Raw genomic sequence first — 20193 nt, forward strand, 5'->3', positions numbered from 1 at the left:
AGAGCTTGCATTCTTGAGCAAGCTCTTAACCAACTGAGCCACTCAGCCAGCCCTTATTTTCATTTTCAATTTGACTTCAGAGCCTGCGGCTCATGAGCTGCAGTTTGCTGACCCCTGGCGGCTCTTTTGTCTCAAAAGTTTGCCGACCCTTGGGCTATGCCATACAGCCTAGGTGTGTGGCAGGCTATACCCTCTAGGTTTGTAGAAGTGTACTCTATGATGTTTGCACAATGACGGCATCGCCTAATGATACATCTCTCAGAACATATCCCTGTCATTAATCGGCACATGACTGCATTAATAGTTTCATCTAGGTTTTTTGGCTTTGCCCCTCTTCCTACCAGCAGGTTTTGCAGTCTAGTTAAGATCATTGGAATGAAGGCATATTTTACTCTGAATGATCCTTAGCTTTTTATGCATTCAACCAAAGTACTTTTAAAAAAATTTTTATGTGGTAACAGCCATGGTCATTGGTTACACATTGCTTTCATGCTACAATGGCATAGTTGACTTTTTTAAGGAGGGCGCAGCTCACAGTGGCCCATGCGGGGATCGAACTGGCAACCTTGGTGTTATCAGCACCATGTTCTAACCAACTGAGCTAACCGGACCACCCCACCCCCATCAAAGTACTTTTTTAAACATCTGCTACCTGCATGCCTGCTTCAGATCGTTGGAGGAAGAACTCAGTTAAGAACTTTGACTAAGGAGATGCCAGATGAATGGTTAATTCAGAGCATCACTCCTACAATCTACCCATCTCTAGCCTGTTCATTCTTTTGTGGAAAAGGCAAGGCAGACTTCCCTTTCTAAGTTATTGCCTTGGTGTCACGTGAGTGTACACAAGCATATACCTAGGACTACTTGTTTAATTATTACTCTCATTCTCCAACTTGCCCTAGGCAGCCTTGACACCACCCCTCCCCATCGCAGTGGTCTTTGTACCTGACCTGAGTCTTTGGTGGCTTTGATCGTCCTCTGATGTGAGTACCAGCAATAATGTTTTGTTTTGTTTTCCTTACCTGAGAATATGAACAGGGACATCTTGGGTACTTCCCCTCCCTTGCAAGAGGATACTCCAGAGGGGATTTGGAAGGCTGTTCTCTGGCACTGATACTGTTTACCAGAGAAAATCAGCTCTCTCTGAAGGGATGAGCATTACTTTGGGAGACGTAGTAGGTTATTTCATCTTTTTTATCTTCTTCTTTCTTTCTCTCTCTCTCTCTCTCTCTCTCTTTCTCTCTCTCTCACTCCGCCCCCCTCCCACCTCCTTCTCTCTTTCTTTCTTTCTCTCTTGACAAGTAACCTGTAGTAGATAGTGGACCTATCTCGATGACCCTAAGCCTTGTGACCTTGGGAAAATGAGGCCCTAGCGACTGTCAGATCTTTCGATGGATTAACAGGACTGGATCTTTTGTTGTTAGTGCAGGGCTGTGTGTGCCACCAATGCTCACCATGCTGGCCCAATCAGTGTGAAACTTTCTAGTTTCCTCTTCTATTAATGGAGATCTTTTATCCTTAATGTCATTGAGCTGCGACATTCTCTAATCTTAGAAGGAAAGGAAGTTATCAGTCAATCAATGTTTGATCTCTATGTCCTCCCTTGTTCCCAGTTGTGGAACCATATTCCTTCATTAGCGGGGCTACCCTGGTCATGATGGTGACTTTTTTAGACAGTACTATATGTGGCTCATGTAGGAAGAAGGAGAGTAATTGGAAGAAAACGTGGAGACCAGATAGGATGCAGTATAGGAATAGTAGACAATTTGCAACTTCGTGAAACAAGGCCTGTTCTTACTTCTGTAACCAAGGCAGGTTCTGAGTGTGACTTAAAAGAGATGACATCCGTGGGCCAGCCGAGTGGTGCGCTGCTTAGGAGTTGGCTTGGGATGCCAGCTCTGAGCAGCAGGGCCCTGGTTCGGATCCCACATGAGGGCCAGTGACACTGCGCCCTCTACCGCTATAATGGTGAACAACAGCTCGACCAGGAGCTGGGCTGCTGTGAGTCGCCGGCAATAGCGTGGGCTGCAGTGGAGCTGGCCGGCAGCTGGCATGAGCTGCCGTGAGCCACCGTGAGTGGCCATCCAATGGTCGGTGAGCGACTGCCTCACCCAGGAAGAGCGCAATGATAACACCAACATGGGCCAGTGAAGCGACGTCCTCCACAACTAGACTGAAGAACAAAAGGACAGCAACTTGTCTGTTTCATTTTCCCGATTGCCCAACGCTGTTCCCCTTCCCCAATTCAAGAGTTGGTTAAGCCAGCTCTTAACCAACGCGCCACTCAACCGGCCCCCCAATAAAATCTTTATTTTATTTTATTTTATTTTATTTTTTATAGCTGAGCCATCCTGCCACCTGTTGGCAGCTCAGTGGCTGCTCAGCTCGGGCTGACTCGAACCCCTGTTGCTCAGAGCTCAAACTCTTGAGCGAGCTCTTAACCAACTGAGCCACTCAGCCGGCCCTCCCCCAATAAAATCTTTAAAAAAAAAAGGGCCAGCCGAGTGGCGCGTTGGTTTAAGAACTGGCTTGGAATGCCAGAGGGCCCCGGTTCGGATCCCACATATGAGGGCCAATGACACTGCCCTCTACAGCTAAGATGCTGAACAACAGCTCAACCTGGAGCTGGGCTGCCATGAGTTGCCAGCGACGGCAGGTGGGTTGCCATGGGGTACCGTGTGTAGCCAGCAGCCAGCATGAGCGGCCCTCAAGCCGCAGTGAGTGGCCGTCCAGAAGCCGGCGACTGATCTGCCTTGCCCGGGAAGAGCGCAATGATGGTGCCAACTTGGGCCAGTGAAGCAACGTCCTCCACAACTAGACTGAAGAACAAAATGACAGCAACTTGTCTGTTCCCCTTCCCCCAATTCCCCAATAAAAAAATCTTTAAAAAAAAAAGTGTTTCCTTTAAAAAAAAAAAAAAAGAGATGACATCCTTGATACCAGTTGAACTCAAGGATAATTTGGAATGCATTTCAGGCAGGCAGTTAAGTGTCTTTAAAAGGAGATGTCAGCATCATGAACCTGACAGTCTGTCAGGTAAGGCATACTTAACACAAATAACTGTAAATAACAAGGAAGTGACAATTACGAAAGCCCAACATGCTGCCAAGGAGGACAGGATGCTATGGGCGTGTGGAACAGAAGGGCTGAATTTACCCTGAAGGAGTCATGGAATTGTGCCCATTGGGGGGCAGTGGTGTGGGGGGAGATGTTCCAGACATAAAATTTAGATTTTTTTATTTTGGCCTTTTACATAAGACAGGGACTAGGCAGTTTCTATTCTGACCTTGGTAATGAAGGCAAAGGTTCTTGCATAATTTAGCAAATGATTACCCCTTCTTGGTAGAAGAGCTTCCATTGTGAAAGGCAGAGGACTTTCCAATGTTGGGTCGAGGGTGGAGGGTGGAGAGAGATGTTGGAGAAGTGTGTGTGTGTGTGTGTGTGTGTGTGTTTTGAGCGGGGAGGCATAGCATTTTGCTCTGCTGGGCTGTCTCCAGAGGATGCAAGCGTGGGGCTCTGTAAGCCAAGGCAGCATGTGATCAGGCCGACTCCTTCTAGGTATATTTGGAGTCAGGGAAGGTGAACTCTTCCCCTCTCCCACTCCTGGATCAGTTAAGGCTGGGTGAAATACCTTTGGTCTTTGAACCAGCCTGCAGGAAGCCAAGTCAGCCTGTCCCTGGATGGCAGAGCCCAGAGCTTTCCCATGGGCTCTCATGGGCTCCCTGGTGCTTAATTGTGTCTGCGAACTTGTTGTTTTCTATGTATGGAAAATCCTCAGTTAAGGTGATATTTTCAAGAAAAAAGACAAATGACCTAGTAGTAGAAAATGTAAGTTAAATCTGAAAATTATTCCTTAAAAAAAGAAAAAAAAGATGAGTGGCTGTTTTTTAGTGAAGAGGGGGAGTAACATTCTGGGCAGGGAATGGCATTTGCAAACGACCTGAGACAGGTGGCAGCCTATTGCATTGCAGCAAGTCCTGTGGCACTTGAAACTCAAGACATGAAAAAATCACTCACTCTCACTCTGACCTTAGTTCTCTGATGGGTCTAAGAAGAGTTGTTGATTTTTAGTTTGTTCAGCTTATTGTGGGGACAGGAGTGACAATGTCCAAGCTCCATACATGTCAGACCTGCCTTAGTTTTTCAAGTCATGGATTCCAGAACCCAGACGAGAGTTCTGAAGTAAGTCAGGCTGAATTAAAATCCTGCCTCTGTCACTGGCTAATGCTTGTGTGACTCGGTAAAGTTACTTCTCTGTGCCTCAGTTTTCTCATCCATAAAATGAGGTTAAATGGAAGATTATCTGTTTTGTAAGGTTATGGTGATGACGAATTCAGAAAGTGTATGTTAAGCACTAAGCAAAATGACTCACATAGAGTAGGAGCTCAGTAAGTGTGAACTGTTATCATCCCCACACGCACTGTGTGCTTTCAACACTGGCTCTTCCTTTTACCTGGGATACTGCTCTTCCAACTATCTCACTTCTACACATCCTTCAAAACATGTTTATTTCTTGTACTCACAAAGCGTGTTCAGAATCCCTCATCAATTTTAGATATGGTAACTATGTCATTTATCATCTCAATTGGGACACTTTTGAGAGTGAATGGGGTGCTACTAATAATCACCCCAGGCCAGCAGTGCCAGCAAACTGGGAGATACTGTCATCTCATTTTAGATGCCTCTACTCTGGCTTTCCACTGCTCCCAGTGTCCATTAACAGTGTTGCTCACACTGCCGTCCTTGTTGATTTACTCGTCTGTGTACCACCTATTCTGAAATCCCTTGAGGGTGGGCACGGTGCCTCACTCACAGCCGTGGCCCGGGATCTCTCACAGGGCCGGCAGGCACCACACACACAAGACACTCAAATGCCGAATGTCATCGCGCTACGTTCATTTCCACCTTTATTTGTGATTGTTTCTACCTTTAATGTGACTCCGTGCCTTCTACCTCCTTCAGATATGTTCTGTCTCCTGGGGCCTCGCTCACATTGTACCTCTTTTGGGAAGTCTCCTTTGATTACAGTGTTCCCCGGCCCCCGTCTCTGCTTCCACTCATCTCCTGTGTTATTGTTGTGGTACATATTGTATACTCTTCCACCGGTGAGCTTTTGCTGCCAGTCAGACTCACCTCCCAAGGACAGGCACTGTGTTGTCCCTTTTGCCAGTCTCCCCCACAGCATGATCAACCGTGGGGCCGGCCACCAGTAGGCACACAGGAAGCACTGGCTGGTACCCAATTCCTTGGTCTGGTGACCATTCACTGGGGCCTTCCCAAACTGAGTTAGATGACACCAGTGACTGGTGAACGCAGGTGGTCTGCCACAGCGGGAGGTCTTCAGAGCAGGCTTTGATTTGGGGGGGACTCATTTTTCCTGTGTTCCTTAAGTCCACAGTTCTGTGTATAAGCGAGATGGAGGCTGACCTGTCTGGCTTTGACATCGATGCCCCCCGTTGGGACCAGCGCACTTTCATGGGGCGGGTGAAGCACTTCTTCAATATCACGGACCCCCGCACTATCCTGGTACCAGAGCGGGAGCTGGACTGGGCCAAGGTGATGGTGGAGAAGAGCAGGTGAACGATTAGGGGAAGGGGCTGGAAGCGTTGGGGCAACATTGGTGGGTTCCCCTAGGGAGGAGGCGGGAGCTGACGATGAAGGAATGGGCAGAGATTTCAGGAAGGAGGGAGAAATGAGAGCAGGAGGACTCGGGATCAGGGGACAGGGAGGTAACTCTGCCCGTTGTCCTTGGGTGGCAGGATGGGGACCGTGCCCCCAGGCACCCAAGTGGAACAACTGCTGTATGCCAAGAAGCTGTATGACTCGGCTTTCCACCCTGACACCGGGGACAAGATGAATGTCATTGGACGGATGTCCTTTCAGGTCCCTGGTGGCATGATCATCACGGGCTTCATGCTCCAGTTCTACAGGTGGGACCAGGGAGCAAGGCAGTGGGAGGTATAGCTGCTTGGATCTGCTAGGCAGGGAACCATGTTATGATAATAATAATAGCTATCTTTATTGATCCCTTACCAGATACCAGGCACTGTGCTAAATTCTTTGCATGTATTACCTCTTTTAATCTCAGCAATCCTACAGGGAGGTACTATTATCATCTCCATTTTATAGATAAAGATCAGGTTCTAGAGTGGTTATAGAATTTGTCCAATCACACAGCTGGGAAATATGGGTGCCTGGATTTTAACTGAGGCCGTCCTCCCTAGAAATCTCAATGCATAAGCGATCCTAATTCCCTCTTTAAAAAAATACTTATTCAACAATGAGTTTAATGCATTTTTATAATGTAATAGCGCAGTAAAAAATTAGGAAGACCCCTTCAGCCCAGTTGGGAGAGAATACACTTTATTTGTAGCTGCTGGGTGTGTGTCTCCTCTCTCTTCCTCTCGTCCCTCTTTCTCCCTCCCTCCCCCATGTATTCATTTGTCCAGGTATTGAGCCAGGCCTTGGGAATATAAAGACTTTAGTCCCTCCTTTCAAGGAGCTCCCAGTTTTGTTGAGGAGACCAAGGAGTGAACAGCTACAGCCCAGCTTGCTAAGTAGTAGACTGAGGAGAGAATATGGGGTTGCGGGAGCAGGGAACGTGGAATGACTGTGTCTTAGGAAGGACAGGGGAAGGGTCAGGAAGCTTCCAAGGAGGATACAATCTCAACAGAGCAGGATTTAGCCATGTATGGAGCAGGCAGAGGGGTGAGTCTGTGTAAAGGCTCAGGTGCATAAAAGAACATGGGAACAGTTTAAGGAACAGAAGGTAATGTGGTCTGACTGGTGTACGCCAAGCCCTCCCTTCCATCCTACTCTCCTCTCTGGGCCTCCCTGACTGGTAGGACGATGCCGGCGGTCATCTTCTGGCAGTGGGTGAACCAGTCCTTCAATGCCTTAGTCAACTACACCAACAGGAATGCAGCTTCCCCCACGTCCGGCAGGTAGGAGACCTGAACACCAGGCTGACCATGTGGGTCTGGAGCAGGTGGCTGTCCTTTTGCCTCTGAGGGAACAGCCCTTCTAAAGAATTTCCAGGCCTTTAGTCCTCCCTGGGTGGGGCCCACACTGGGCAGGTGACCAAGTCTCCCTGTTCAGGGCTTGGAAGTATTTTCTTAGGCTGACTAGGAGAGTGTCTTCTTCCTAGACCAATTCAAAATGTGTTCATTCTACAGATATTTCTTCTACAGTCATTCTACAGATGGTTCTTTTTTTTTTTTTTTTAGCTGAGCCATCCTGTTACCTGTTGGCAGCTCAGCGGCTGCTCAGCTCGGGCTGGACTCGAACCGCTGTTGCTCAGAGCTCAAACTCTTGAGCGAGCTCTTAACCAACTGAGCCACTTGGCCGGCCCCTACAGATGGTTCTTGAGTGTGTATTATGTGCCAGGCATAGTTGTAGGTGCTGGGGATACATTTGAGTAAGACGTGTGGTCCCTGTTCTTGTGGAGTTTAAGGCCTTTTAGGAAAACAAGCACAATAATCTCAGAGTGTGATTGCTGCCATTCAGGAAAGAAACAGGTGACAAGACAGAGAACAGCAGAGAGGTGTCTGGGTAGATAGGCTGGTCAGGGAAGTCCTTTTTGTAGAGCTGACATTTCAGCTGAGTTCTGAAGAAAGAGCCGAGGGAAGAATTCCCCAGATAGGGAGCAGCAGTGTGCAGAGGCTCTGAAGTAGGGAAAAGCTTGGAGTGTTTAAAGGACTGAAAGGAGGCCCAGGGGGCTGGAGCGTCATGAGTTGGGGGGAGGTCACAAGATGACACTGGGGACAGATCCATGAGCTTCTCAGGCATGAAGCCTTGTTTCTAAACTCTTTCACTCAAGCCATGGTCTTACCCTCAGCCAGCAGGGCTTCCCACTCCCAGGCATCTCTCTCCTCCACTAGGCAGATGGCCCTTTCCTACATCACAGCCACCACCACTGCGGTGGCCACTGCTGTGGGCATGAACATGTGGACAAAGGTACTGTCTGGGGCTGTTGTGGGCATGGTGGCCACAAGGGGGCAGCAAAGTCCGAGGAAAAACTAGGCGTTTCCCCAGTCTGGGTGAGTTGGGTATGGCCAGAGCCCAGCCAAGGAGTGGGAAATACAGTAGGGCTGTCCCCAGGTTGGTCTTTCTTGGTCCTTTGAGGGAGCTTAAGTTCCCAGATGGGTGTCTGGATTTGTGGCAGTAGCGAGGCCTGATTTCTTGTCCTGTAGTCCTTAAGCCCCTCGACTCCCATCTTGCAGTGAGCCTGAATAACTCCCATTATACTCTTTCCCCAACAGAGAGCTCCACCCCTGGTGGGCCGCTGGGTGCCCTTTGCTGCAGTGGCTGCTGCTAACTGTGTCAACATCCCAATGATGCGACAGCAGTGAGTACAGGAGTCCCTTTTCGTCCCTTCAAGCCACGAGGTCTGCAGGAAAACCAAGGCAGTGGGTGGCTTCTTGGGGCTGAGGTGGGTGTGAGGAGGGCTGCTGGGCTGTGCCTCTGAAGGGTCCCTGAGATTTCCTGTTCCAACAGTAATGGCCACAGGAGTGGTGGGTAACAGGTTTAACCTGTGATGAGTGTTGTGGGAGTCATTTTTTGGATGGTGTGGGATGGGGGGGATAGGGTAGACCTGGGGGGTTTTATACTAGTCCTTTCAACTGCAACTGTATTTAAGTTGTGAACTCTGCCAACTTCCAAAGCCTTGGGAATGGTTTACAGAATGAAATGTAGCAGAGCGAGTTGTCCAAAGATAGAACAGAACCAAGAAGCTTTGAAAGAAGCCAGAGGAGTAGATAGATGTTTTCCAGGCACCTGGCTTTAAGCTTTGCAGCAGGGAAGGTAAAAGGAGAAACCTGTTGTGTCTCACAGTTCTTACTTCTTGACTAGAGCAAGCATAGATGTTCGTCCGTTATAAAATTTAATGATGTAATATGTGTAAAGCCCTCAAAATAGTACCTAGAACGTGACAAATGCTACATAAGTGTTAGCTAATAGTGCTGTTGTTGTCATCGTCACCTTCATCATCATCACCAATATCTATGAGCTGCATTTTCTTGGGAAATTTATCACTATCACCCTTGCAGAAAGAGCACACACTACCAGAATAATTGTGCATAAACATTGCCCCTCTTCTTTTTCCCTCCCCCACCCAGTTCCTCCTTCCAAACAAATGAATGAATCCCAGCCACCTACCTGGTCTTGGGTTGAGTGCTGTCAAGAACTAGCCTGAGGGCCGGCCGAGTCCGAGTGGCTCATTGGTTAAGAGTTGGCTTGGGAGAGTGAGCTCTGAGCAGCAGGGCTGCCAGTTCAGATCCCACATGGGCCAGTGATGCTGCGCCCTCTACAGCTAAGATGGTGAACAACAGCTCGACCTGGAGCTGGGCTGCTGTGAGTCGCCGGTGACGGTGTAGGCTGCAGTGGCTGGCAGCTAGCGTGAGCAACTGTGAGCCGCTGTGAGCGGTCTTCCAATGGCTGACGAGTGACTGCCTCACCCAGGAAGAGTGCAATGATCACAATACCAACATGGGCCAGTGAAAGTACGTCCTCCACAATAGACTGAAGAACAAAAGAACAGCAATTTGCCTGTTCCCTCCCCCAATTCCCCAATTAAAAAAAATAAAAATAATAATAATAAAAAGGAACTGGCCTGAAAATAGTAGCCAGAACAGCTACTGTTTGTGGTACTGTCACTCTGTATCAGGCGCTGGACTAAGCACTTTGTAGGCATTATCCTGTTTAATCCTCACAAAGTCCTGTGAAGTGGGTGCCATGATTACCCCCATTTTGCAGATGAGAAGAACTGAGTCTTTAGAAGGATTGGGGAACTTGCTCAAGAGCAGACACTTAGTAGGCAGTCTAGGCATAGGACCAGCTCTCTTAGCCACTGCCCTGGATCACTTCTGCGATACCACTCACTGGAGTGCAGAAGGAAGGTCACGGGACCAGGCTGCAGGAGGTGGCTTCCTAGAGCTTGAGTGCTCTGGCCTTGGTTCCCTGGTGTGTCACATCACTGGCAGGCTTCCAGTACCCCTTTCCCAAGTCCAGCAACTCCTGTCTGTGTTTAGGGAACTCATCCAGGGCATCTGCGTGAAGGACGGGAATCACAACGAGATTGGTCATTCCCAGGTGAGCAGAGGCTCCCTTTGGGGTGGGAGGAGGGAATTCCCTCTCATACCCTGTCCTGTCCTCAATGGTCAGAGGAGGCCTGGGCTGCATTATAGGATCTCCCTGACTCCATTCTCATTCCCCTTGATTTTCTCTATATTTCTCTGTTGAGGACATTTCTCATGTCCTTTCTCTATCATTTCTGGTCCTGAAGCCATAAAAGTCTAGCTGGGTGGGAGAGGGTCAGGTGAGATCACTCAGTCTCTGGCCAGTCCATCCCTTCCCCTTTATCAGCTCAGACTTGGCCATGACCCTGACACAGCCCCCTGGTGTAGCCCATGGATACCAGATAAGGTCATTCTTGACAACTTACTCTTTTCTGCCCTCAGAGAGCTGCAGCCATAGGCATCACCCAAGTGGTTATTTCTCGGATCACCATGGCAGCCCCTGGCATGAGTAAGATGGGGACGCCTTCCCATCCAGGGGGGCCCCTGGAACACATGATAGAGGCCTCAGCCATACTCAGCTTTTGGGTAGGAGGTGGGACCCCAACCTCTACAGTCATGCTTCTCAAACTGGTTTGCATGAGTGCTAAAAGCCATGGGAGTACCACACTGTAGTTCCTGGAACATCAATTAATCAGAGATTTGGGGGTGAGAGTTCTTTTCATTCAGTACATATTCCTTAAGTACCTTCAGTGTGCCAGACACAGTGCGGGGTGCTGGGAGACAGTGGTAAAGAAAACAAATCCCCTGCCCTGGCTGTGCTTCCAGCAGGGGCACGTTACAGAGCAGGACACACAAATCTGCATGAGCCTTCGAAGATAGTTTTGAGGACACTTTGTGTCTGCAGTACACATCTTGTTATTGTAGGTGAGCAGGTTGGGAAGTTTGGGAAGCACCCTCCTGCGGGGACTCGGGGTACAAGTCCCCCATTCTTCTCCCAAATGAAAAGTATTTTCTGGAACTTCTGGGGAAGGAGGGGTAATCAGTCTCTGATCTGACTTCAGAAAGGGGTTCTTGGGGAGAGTTTTATAGGTCCCCTCAGCTTCTTCCTGGTCTCTTTCAGTCTTGCTGCCAGTCATCATGGAAAGGCTGGAAAAACTGCGTTTCATGAAGGTGAGCTCCCCTGCACAGAGTCCCCCAGCCACACCTGTGCCTGGGAGCTCCCGATGCTCTCATCCTTGCCTCTGGCTGCCACCCTTCATCTCACTCAAGTAGGGCCCACACCAGTCCCTGCTGGCTGCCCAGTTTAGACACTGCAGGTTGTTGCTGGGCCTTGTCTGTCTGTGGAGAGCAAGGAGAGCCCCTTCTCCTCTCCTTCAGGGACAGCAGCTTCATGCTTTTGGGTTTCTAGCTGTCTCATTGGTGACAGGGCAGGCGTGGGGTTCACCGTAAGGTATAGAAGTCTTATGTGGGTCTTTCTTTTGTTTGTTTTTGTGCAGAAAGTCAAGGTCCTGCATGCTCCATTGCAGGTTATGCTGTGTGGGTGCTTGTGAGTAATGTGTTTTCTTGGTTTGGGTTCTGTGGTGCATGGGGCCCCCAAGATTTGTCTTCTCGTGTCACCCATGTTGGAAAACATGTCCTCCTTTACCTGACTTCCAAAGTACCTGAGCTCAGAACACCTGTGGTCTATCTGGAGAACTCTCGCCCCATCTTTTTGGAGGGCACCAGGCTGGCTAGGTTCTAGGCACACATCCACATGGAAAGCGGGGTGCTTGGGTGCCCTCCTGTCCCAGGGTCCCCCTTCTGACCGTAAGTCTGGAGAAGAGATAAAAATGAGACAGTCCCACCACGAAAAAGAAATGATAATTGTGTGCCATGATAGAAGTTTTATTGCAATATATAAGTGTATCAAATCAACACGGTGTCTTAAACGTGTACAGTGTTCTATGTCAATTATATCTCAATAAAAATAAATAGATAAAATAAACATAGAGACAACAATGATGAGACAGGCTGGGACTGTCAAGTCCGAGCCTCGTCCAAAAGAAAAACACCACACAACATGGCATTGGTGCCTGCCACTGACTGGCCATATCCCACCAGTAATCATAGTTTGCAGGGCCACAGGGATAATGACAACAACTTGCATTTATTGAATGTGCCCACAGTGCTGATGCTTCACATCTATAATTTCACTTAATTCCTGCAGCCTCGGAAGTATATATACTGTTGTCATTATCTTTTACCAAAAATAAGAAACTGAGGCTTAGAGAGAGGAAGAAAGTTGCCCCAGAGTACATAGCTGGCAATTGCTGGAGCTGATTGGCCCTCTGGAGTCTAACATGCTGTACTGTATTCTGCTAATTGGGTTACCACTGAGTGAGCAGTGACCACGGGTTGGGTGCTGTACATGGGCGAGCTCACTGAATCCTCACAAGAACCCTGCGCAAAGTGGGCACTCTTGTCCTCTCTCTGCTGGCTCCCAGGTGACAAGCCCCAGATTGCTCAGCCAGTAAGTAGCAAAGCTGGGATATGAACCCATGTCTGTTAGACTCCCAAATCCTTTAAGATGTGCTCCTGGACCCACATCATCTGAGAACTTGTTAGACATAAAGACTCTCAAGTCCTTCCCCAGATCTACTGAGTCACTGCATTTTTACCAGCCCCTGGAGTTATTGGGCTGTAAGAAAAGTCATGACATATTTTGTCTATGTTTTTCAAAGGTCATTTATTTATATAAAGAACAAAGATCAATCAATGATAGATTGCCCGTTTTGTTCGATAACCTTTGCCATCTTTCAGTGAGCTTCATAATTCCTCGTTCATAGAAGGACCTCTCTTTATTTGTGAAAAACTGAACAAGGTGTTGATTTACAGCCTCATCTGAATTGAATGTTATACCACGCAAGCAGTTTTGAAGAGAGCGAAAAAGTAGAAGTCTGATGGCGCAAGGTCAGGCGAGTACGGTGGGTGTGGCAACACATCCCATCCAAGCTCCACTAATTTTTGACAGGTGATCAAACTTGTGTGTGGTCTTGCGTTGTCACGATGGAACACAACTCCTTTACAATTAACAAGCTCTGGGCATTTCTGGATGATGGATTTGTTCAAACTGTCCAATTGCCAACAGTACACATTCAAATTGATTGTTTGGTTGCTTGGTAGGAGCTCGAAAAACATGACACCTTTAAAATCCCACCACATTGAGAGCATAACCTTCCTCTGATGAATGTCTGCTTTCGATGTCGTTTGAGGCGAATCATCATGTCGGGACCAAGGTCGTTTGCACACCACATTGTTGTAAACAATCCACTTCTCATCACCAGTTATCAGTTGCTTCAAAGGATTGTTTTCCTCATGTTTAATGGGCATATTGCAGATGTTTATACGCGCCATCAAATGAACTTCTTTGAGTTCATGCGGAACCCAAATATCAAGCTTGCTTATGTATTCCAGCTTCTTCAGTTGGTCGGGAATGCTTGAATGATGGATGTTAAATGTTTCTGCAATCTCTCGTGTCGTGTAATGTGGGTTTGACTCAATCAATGCCTTTATTTTGTCGTCATCAAACTTGGTGGGCCTCCCTGACTGAGGAGTGTTGTTGAGATAAAAATCACCAGCACGAAATTTCGTGAACCATCATTGGCACTGACGTTCTTGTAGAGCATTGTCATTTGTCACCGTCTTTGTCAAACTTTGTGCAACTTTTCACAAGCTTGATGCGCGTTCTTCCCTTTATGGAAGTAACACAGTAAAATATGGCAAAAATGCACAGTTTGGTCTTCCATCTTCAACTTGTTGTAAAATCTCCAAAACTCAACCAAATCGCTCAATGTTTTTTTAGACTGGAGCTAGAACTGTCAGCTGTCAAATGACATAGGAATAACATAGATGCAAATGACTCTAGTACTTCCAAAAATGAACTAGTGCCATCTGCTGCAAACATGCGTCATGACTTTTCTGACAACCCAATAATTGTGTGCACACTGAAGTTTGAGAAACTCTGCCCTTTACTGTTCTCTAACAGCCCAGGCATTCACTGAATAGAGGAGCAGGCCCTTAGGATGCATACCCCTCACTGCTTTCCCTACACACCAGTGGGTGCCTGTGGTCTCCAGGGATGCTGCTCGCACTCCCTAGTGACTTCATTGTCTTCTTCATCTGCTTGAATTACGTGTGGATGGGGACTAGGGGTGGAAAGTGGAGGGGGCTGATTTTATCCTGTGCTAGAATGAGTGTGCTGGCAGAGAGACCAGAGTAGGGTGGGAGGGAGAGGCGCTATGGAGCCAGCTGGAAAGGCAGGCCAGGGGAATGGGCCTCCCCACTTCCTTAGAGGGGCTCAGGGATGGGGTGTGGGAGGGCCTGTGGGGAGGTGCCCTCTAATGCTTTGGTTTCTCCTTTCTTCCAGCCTCATCTTCATGGTGCCAGTGGCATGTGGGCTCTTTCCACAGAAATGGTATCAGCTATTCATCCTCACTTGGTTTTACCAAATGTCTGGGCCCTGCTCTCCCTGACCTGCTTGCTGTCCCGAAGGAGAGAGGGAGGGGCAGGACAGGCAGCATTTGTCCAAGGACAAGTGCCTATCAGCCTAACCTCTGGGTCTCTTAACTCCGAATGAATGGTAAACACGTCTCTAAGGGGCAGAGGGATGAATTGCTCCTTCCCAGTGGAGCAAGGACTGCCTTGGAGAGAAGGTAGGGAAAACAACAAGAGACTTTCTGTCCCTGCTGGTTAGGTTATTAGATGCATCTCCCCTGGCTGGATCTGGTCTTTGGAATTGAACAAGGGGACAGGTACTTATTCTGGCTCCTGTTTGCCAGAGGGTGGATGACTCAGACCTCTCCACTTCCCTTGTGTGTCATGGAAGGGGAGATAAGGTGAGAAGGGATGAAGGTAAAGGGAAGGGAAGCATCAGACGGGTTGGGGGAAGGACTAGCTCCAGGAGACCAGGTGTAGCTTGAATACATACCGACAAGATGCCAGTCTTCCCTTCCGTAGTACTCTTAGCTCAGTAGTATCTGCTAGACATCTCCTATGTTCTGAGCACTGTCCTAGTAATTTTGTGGAGAGAAGATGGAAGTTTAGCACAGGGAGAATGAAGTCACGCCCAGGTAGAGGTAAAAGCAACATATTGTGGTATACGGACGCCATTACTAATTCTGAAAAATTGGGAAGGGTTTCTCAGAGGTGGCGTTTGAGTTGGACTTTATCTGAGGGTAATCTGCTGCTACCCAGGCGGCAAGCTCATAACTCCACCCCTCCTTTCTCTCTTCTCAGTGAAATGCCAGTTTCCTATCTGGAACCAAAGCTCAAAGACACCATCAAGGCCAAGTATGGAGAACTTGTGCCTTACGTCTACTTCAATAAGGGCCTCTAAATGCCCCAACCCACCAAGAAATATACCTATGTTCACCAGCTCCTCAGCCGCTATGTAAACCTGTGCCACTGTGTAGACCTGTGCCCTCATTCTTCTTTGCCAACAGGCCAGTGTGGATTTGGGGGGGCGGGGATGGTGTGAGGATGACTCATGCTTCTACCCAGGCACTTAGTTTATTGGGCTCCAGGGGATAAAAGTGAACAAGGGGAGAAAGACCAAATCTTCTATCTGCTCCTCCCTTAACTCCCATCCCCTGGAGACCAGGAGCTGAGTTCCCCTCAGGGAGAAGTTGCTGGGACCTGAGGGAGACACTCAAGCAAGCCAATTGGAAAAATTAGGAAACCTTTGGGATTCTGGTTCCAGCCAGGATTGGAGAAGAGCCCCTGGGACAAAGAGAAGCTTCCACAACTCTTACCTCTCCCCTTCCTTGTCCTCTTTCCTCAAGCTATGGAACCTCTAACCATGTAATTCCAGCCACCTCAGGAACTGGGAGGTGCTAGTCTGTGTTACCCTGGGTCTCGTCTCCACTCTTCCCATTTTCCTCCCCATTGTCCCAGTCAGAAAGGTTCTGTGGGAGTGCTGCCAACCTTGACTTTATCAGGCACCCTGGAGTTCTTAGTGCTAAAAAAGGTCATTATGTGAGGCAGCAGAGTTCCATGGTGCATCAAGCCCTGTCTGTTGTCACTGACTTTGTTCTCCTGCTCTAAAATCATGTCTGATTTTACTTCTCTGTGTTTAAAAGATCATTCCACTGTGAGTAAAAAGGATGTAGGTAAGCATTAGCCGCACATTTTAATGGGTATAATTTCCTGGCTGCCTCCCTTCCTCAGCCCATTGGGTTAAACACCAAAGAAAGACTGGTGTGTACTGACTAGGAAAGGGAAGTTTTATTTGGACGCCTCTAAGAGGAAATCAACCAGGACCAAAGAGCCTTAAAGGACACACAACCAAGCATAGCCACTTGCCCTTCCCAACTTGGCTGCTGTCAGTGATTTCTCAAGCTCCCTGGGGAACTGTTGTGGCTTACCTGAGGGTCAATATCTGTATGAGTTTTGTCTAGTAGAATTTACTGACTGTTTAAAGGCTATCACTGTGAATTGAATAAATTTCTTGAAAGAGCACAATGAACTGTCTGCAGCCTGAGTTAATAATGCCTGGATGAAAAGCAGGTTCTGGTCTTACTTTGGTCTTGGCATGGAGTGTATCGCGAGTCTAAGGGGAACCTGCCTGTCTAAAGCCCAGAGGCCATTGTTTATTTCCCTTATTATAGAGGAAAAATCCACCTATCTGCTGGAAGATCCAGAGGGCTCCCAGAATGGTAGCTGTGTTGCCTCAGAGCAAGAGTTGGCAAACCATGGCTCAAGGGCCCAAATCTACCTGCTACCTGGTTTTTTAAAAAGATTTTATTGGGGAATTGGGGGAGGGGAACAGACAATTTGCTGTCCTTTTGTTCTTCAGTCTAGTGGAGGACATTGTTTTACTGGCCCATGTTGGTATTATCATTGTGCTCTTCCCAGGTGAGGCAGATTGGTCACCAGACCCTGCACGGCTGCTCACGGCGGCTCATGGTAGCTCATTAAAGCTTATGCCCACTGCCGGCCAGCCCCACTGCAGCCTATGCCGTCGCCGGCGACTCACGATAGCCCAACTCCAGGTGGAGCCAAGCCAACTCTTAACCAATGCACCACTCGGCCGGCCCCCTGCTACCTGTTTTTAAGAATGGAATGGTTTGTACATTTTTAAAGGGTTGGGTTTTAAACTGCTGCGTCAAGTCTTCGTTTGGTCTGAAGTTTTAGGTTTTTTAACCAGGATGTAAATTGCTTCGGCCTGTAGTAGAATTTTCTATTGAGTTCGGCTTTGTCTGTTGGGCTGGTGGAAGGTGCAGTTAAGATGGTTATTACAATCTTTGCATATGTTATGTAGGTTTAAGTTGGAGCCAGGAGTGGATCCCATACAGATGCAAAACCCAAGACAAAAGCACTGGGCTGAAGTAAATAGAAACAGTGAAATTGGTATGCATAGTAAATGTATAGCAAGCAGAATAATTAACATTTGGTGGAAAGGAAGGGAAGAAAGAAAGCTTTCAGAGTCACAAGCTAAATTACACTTGTTAAATCAAATTACACCAGAGATCCAAATTTCAAAATAGAAGATTTAGTGCCGCCATTACAATCCCATCTTAACAATAATGTGTGGGTTTTTTTTTTTTTGTGGTAGAGCACCTTTGCATGGGCGTGTGAAAAGAATTTGAGGGCAGAATTGGTAACTGGCAGGGCAGCAAGGAGACTATCTGTATTAATCCACATGAGACTGTGGATTGAAGCAATGGGGGTGATTTCAGAGCTATTTCTTAGGTAGAGTCAGTAGAATTGTGTCCCTCAAACTTGGGGTTACAAAACACTGTGCCTCAGGTAAAGGTACTATTTCTTTGGGAATTCAAATTGACCTAAGTTACTGCTAGGGCAATTTGAGACCAGGAGAGGGACCCTGATATGGAGGCTGTGTTTCAAGACAAAAGACATCAAAAGATTTTTAGATTGCAGTTGTTTTCTTCTTTAGGAACGCCCAGTTACCTTCTTTAAAAAAAAAACACACACAAAAAAACTTATGTGCCAACACCCTCTAGAATCAGCATACCCTTTCTCTTTTTGCTAAACAGTGGAAACAGCACTTCCGCCACACTCAAGATGGCTGTACCAGAATCAGGCTTCAATGCTATTCGTTTTAGGTGGCCCCGCCCCCAACCAGAGCTACTTCCGCCACTCTCTGAGGAGTGGGACGCATTTACGCCGCCTTGCAGCTCTCAAGATGGCCCGGTTTCCTCCTACTTCTCATTGGCAGGATCCCTTTGGTTTTCCGTCGTCATGTGGGGACGGAACTTCTATTTGATCGGCAGCTATTTTGATCAATGGACGAAGGGCAAGGGCCAATGAAGCGCTGGAACTGGAGAATCTCCCCAGTGTCTGGGAGGGTGTTTAGGTTGGGGCGGGGTGGAGCAGAACCGGAAGCGGGAGGGGAGAGTGAAACAGGAAAAGAAGGGAAGAAGGAAGAAGAGGGAAGAGGAGGAGAGGGAGGAGGAGGGAGGTGGCGGCGCCGTGGCGGAGGAGCAGGAGCAGGAGGGGGATGGAGAGGAGAAGGCTCCTGGGTGGCATGGCGCTCCTGCTCCTCCAGGCGCTGCCCAGCCCCCTGTCAGCCAGGGCTGAACCCCCGCAGGTAAGGGGGAGGGGGCGTCCGGGCCAGCCTGGGGGTCGTCGAGGCCTGGCTGGAGAGGGCTGAAGGAGTGTTGTTGCCGAGAGTTGGGGGGTCCCGAGAGGGACACTAATGTGTGGAGTGGACAGGATCTAAGGGGGTGTCAGTGTTTAGCTGAGGGACACCTGTTTTGGTGTCAGGGAAGGTGGCAGGAGCACGGTGCCAGGTGAGTGAGGAACCTTTGAGAGGGCAGTTAGGTCAGGTGGGCTGGAATGACTGTGACTGGATAGTGCTGCCAAGCTGGGGTATGTGGGGTTCATTCGTCTCCTCCGGTGGAGCAAGTCTCCAAAGCAGCGATGCCGCGTGTACGTCTGTGCGGGTCGCGGGGTACTGTTGAACTGGCCTGAGAGGAAGGAGCAGCTGAGAGTATATTTATTTCAAGCTGGACAGGGAAAGTTCTGAGGACACCATTTTTAATGGTGTTGGAGTTCAGTGGTCGGAGACAAGACTCTTGAAAGGCCGATGGGATGAAGTACACCGGGACCCCTCAGGAGGAGGGCACACTTAAGCTCTAGTAAGCTCTTACTGCTAGGCTGGCTGGCCTTGGGAGAGCCAGTCACGGATGCTGATCTGGGCCAGCTCAAGGCTTTTGAGCAAAGGGTGGTGCTGATGCCAATACGGGTAACAAATGGAGCACCCCGGCTTTTCTTGCTGGGTGGCTTGCTTTTTATCCAGGCGGAGAAGCTAGCTTGTGCTGATTTCAGCTCTTGTTGGCATTTCGAAACCCTAATAGGAGCATTACTCCTGGTGCCAAGTTGGGTGGGGTGCAGTAGGGGGAATCACCCCTCCTTCCCTTGCATTTGGCAAGGTTTTACCATTCTATTTTCTTCACTTTCTGTTCCCTTCCCTGTCTTTTCAGAAACACACACACACACACACACACACACACACACACACACACACACACACACACACGGCAAGATGGCAGTCTTACAGCTTAGCGTTTGAACTTTGTGTTGTGATCAAGAGTAGCAGCAGCAGAGTGCCAGCAAAAATTCTTACCTTTTCCCTAGGAGTTTACAGGGCTGTCTTTTCACAGAATGTATGTATGTTTGCTTTGCTCATTAGTATCTTCTATTTTAAAAATTAATTTTTTAAATGACGTGAAATTCACATAACAAACTATTTAAAACCATTTAACCATTTTAAAGTGAACAACTCAGTGGTGTTTAGTACATTCACATGGTTGTGCAACCATCACCTCTATCTAGTTCCAAAACGTTTTCACCACTCCAAAAGGAAACCCCTTACCCAATAAGCAATTCCTCCCTGTTTCCCCCTTCCCTAGCCCCTGGCAACCACCAGTCTGCTTTCTGTGTCTGTGGATTTACCTATTTGGGATATTTCATGTAAATACAATTTTAAAATGTGTGACCTTTTTGTGCCTGGCTTCTTTGACTCAGCATAATGTTTTTGAGGTTCATCCATGTTGTAGCATGCACCAATACTTTATTTTTATGGGTGAATAATATTCCGTTGTATGGCCATACCACAATTTGTTGAAGTATCCTCTGTTTTTCCCCCCCTACAGTATATTTATGTATATTAGAAATA

General features: G+C 48.1%; 2 protein-coding genes across 5 annotated transcripts in view; both read left to right on the forward strand.

Annotated features, from left to right (window-relative positions):
• The window catches only part of SFXN2 (sideroflexin 2), an 18462-nt gene extending 1948 nt beyond the window's left edge, over window positions 1–16514 (forward strand). Inside the window, exons 2-13 of one of the 4 annotated variants that reach the window (XR_002123240.1) lie at window positions 903–983; window positions 5392–5576; window positions 5760–5930; window positions 6846–6944; window positions 7881–7956; window positions 8262–8347; window positions 10029–10089; window positions 10458–10524; window positions 11137–11186; window positions 11513–11562; window positions 14422–14707; window positions 15291–15371. Coding sequence is in view for 3 of the 4 variants with exons in the window: in XM_019636329.1 (XP_019491874.1) it covers window positions 5416–5576; window positions 5760–5930; window positions 6846–6944; window positions 7881–7956; window positions 8262–8347; window positions 10029–10089; window positions 10458–10524; window positions 11137–11186; window positions 11513–11562; window positions 14422–14469; window positions 15291–15390 (969 nt within the window). In the remaining variant the exon portion in view is untranslated. Of the gene's footprint in view, window positions 1–902; window positions 984–5391; window positions 5577–5759; window positions 5931–6845; window positions 6945–7880; window positions 7957–8261; window positions 8348–10028; window positions 10090–10457; window positions 10525–11136; window positions 11187–11512; window positions 11563–14421; window positions 14708–15290 lie in introns of all 4 variants that reach the window. The other 3 variants (XM_019636329.1, XM_019636330.1, XM_019636331.1) reach the window with 3 other exon arrangements.
• Window positions 16515–18387: 1873 nt separating this feature from the next.
• The window catches only part of WBP1L (WW domain binding protein 1 like), a 58628-nt gene continuing 56822 nt past the window's right edge, over window positions 18388–20193 (forward strand). The window contains exon 1 of the mRNA XM_019636406.1: window positions 18388–18603. Coding sequence (XP_019491951.1) covers window positions 18514–18603 — 90 coding nt within the window. The 5' untranslated portion in view covers window positions 18388–18513. The remainder of the gene's footprint in view (window positions 18604–20193) is intronic.

The sequence above is a fragment of the Hipposideros armiger genome, unplaced genomic scaffold (genome assembly GCF_001890085.2).
Source record: "Hipposideros armiger isolate ML-2016 unplaced genomic scaffold, ASM189008v1 scaffold_28, whole genome shotgun sequence".
NCBI classification, from domain to species: Eukaryota; Metazoa; Chordata; class Mammalia; order Chiroptera; family Hipposideridae; genus Hipposideros; species Hipposideros armiger.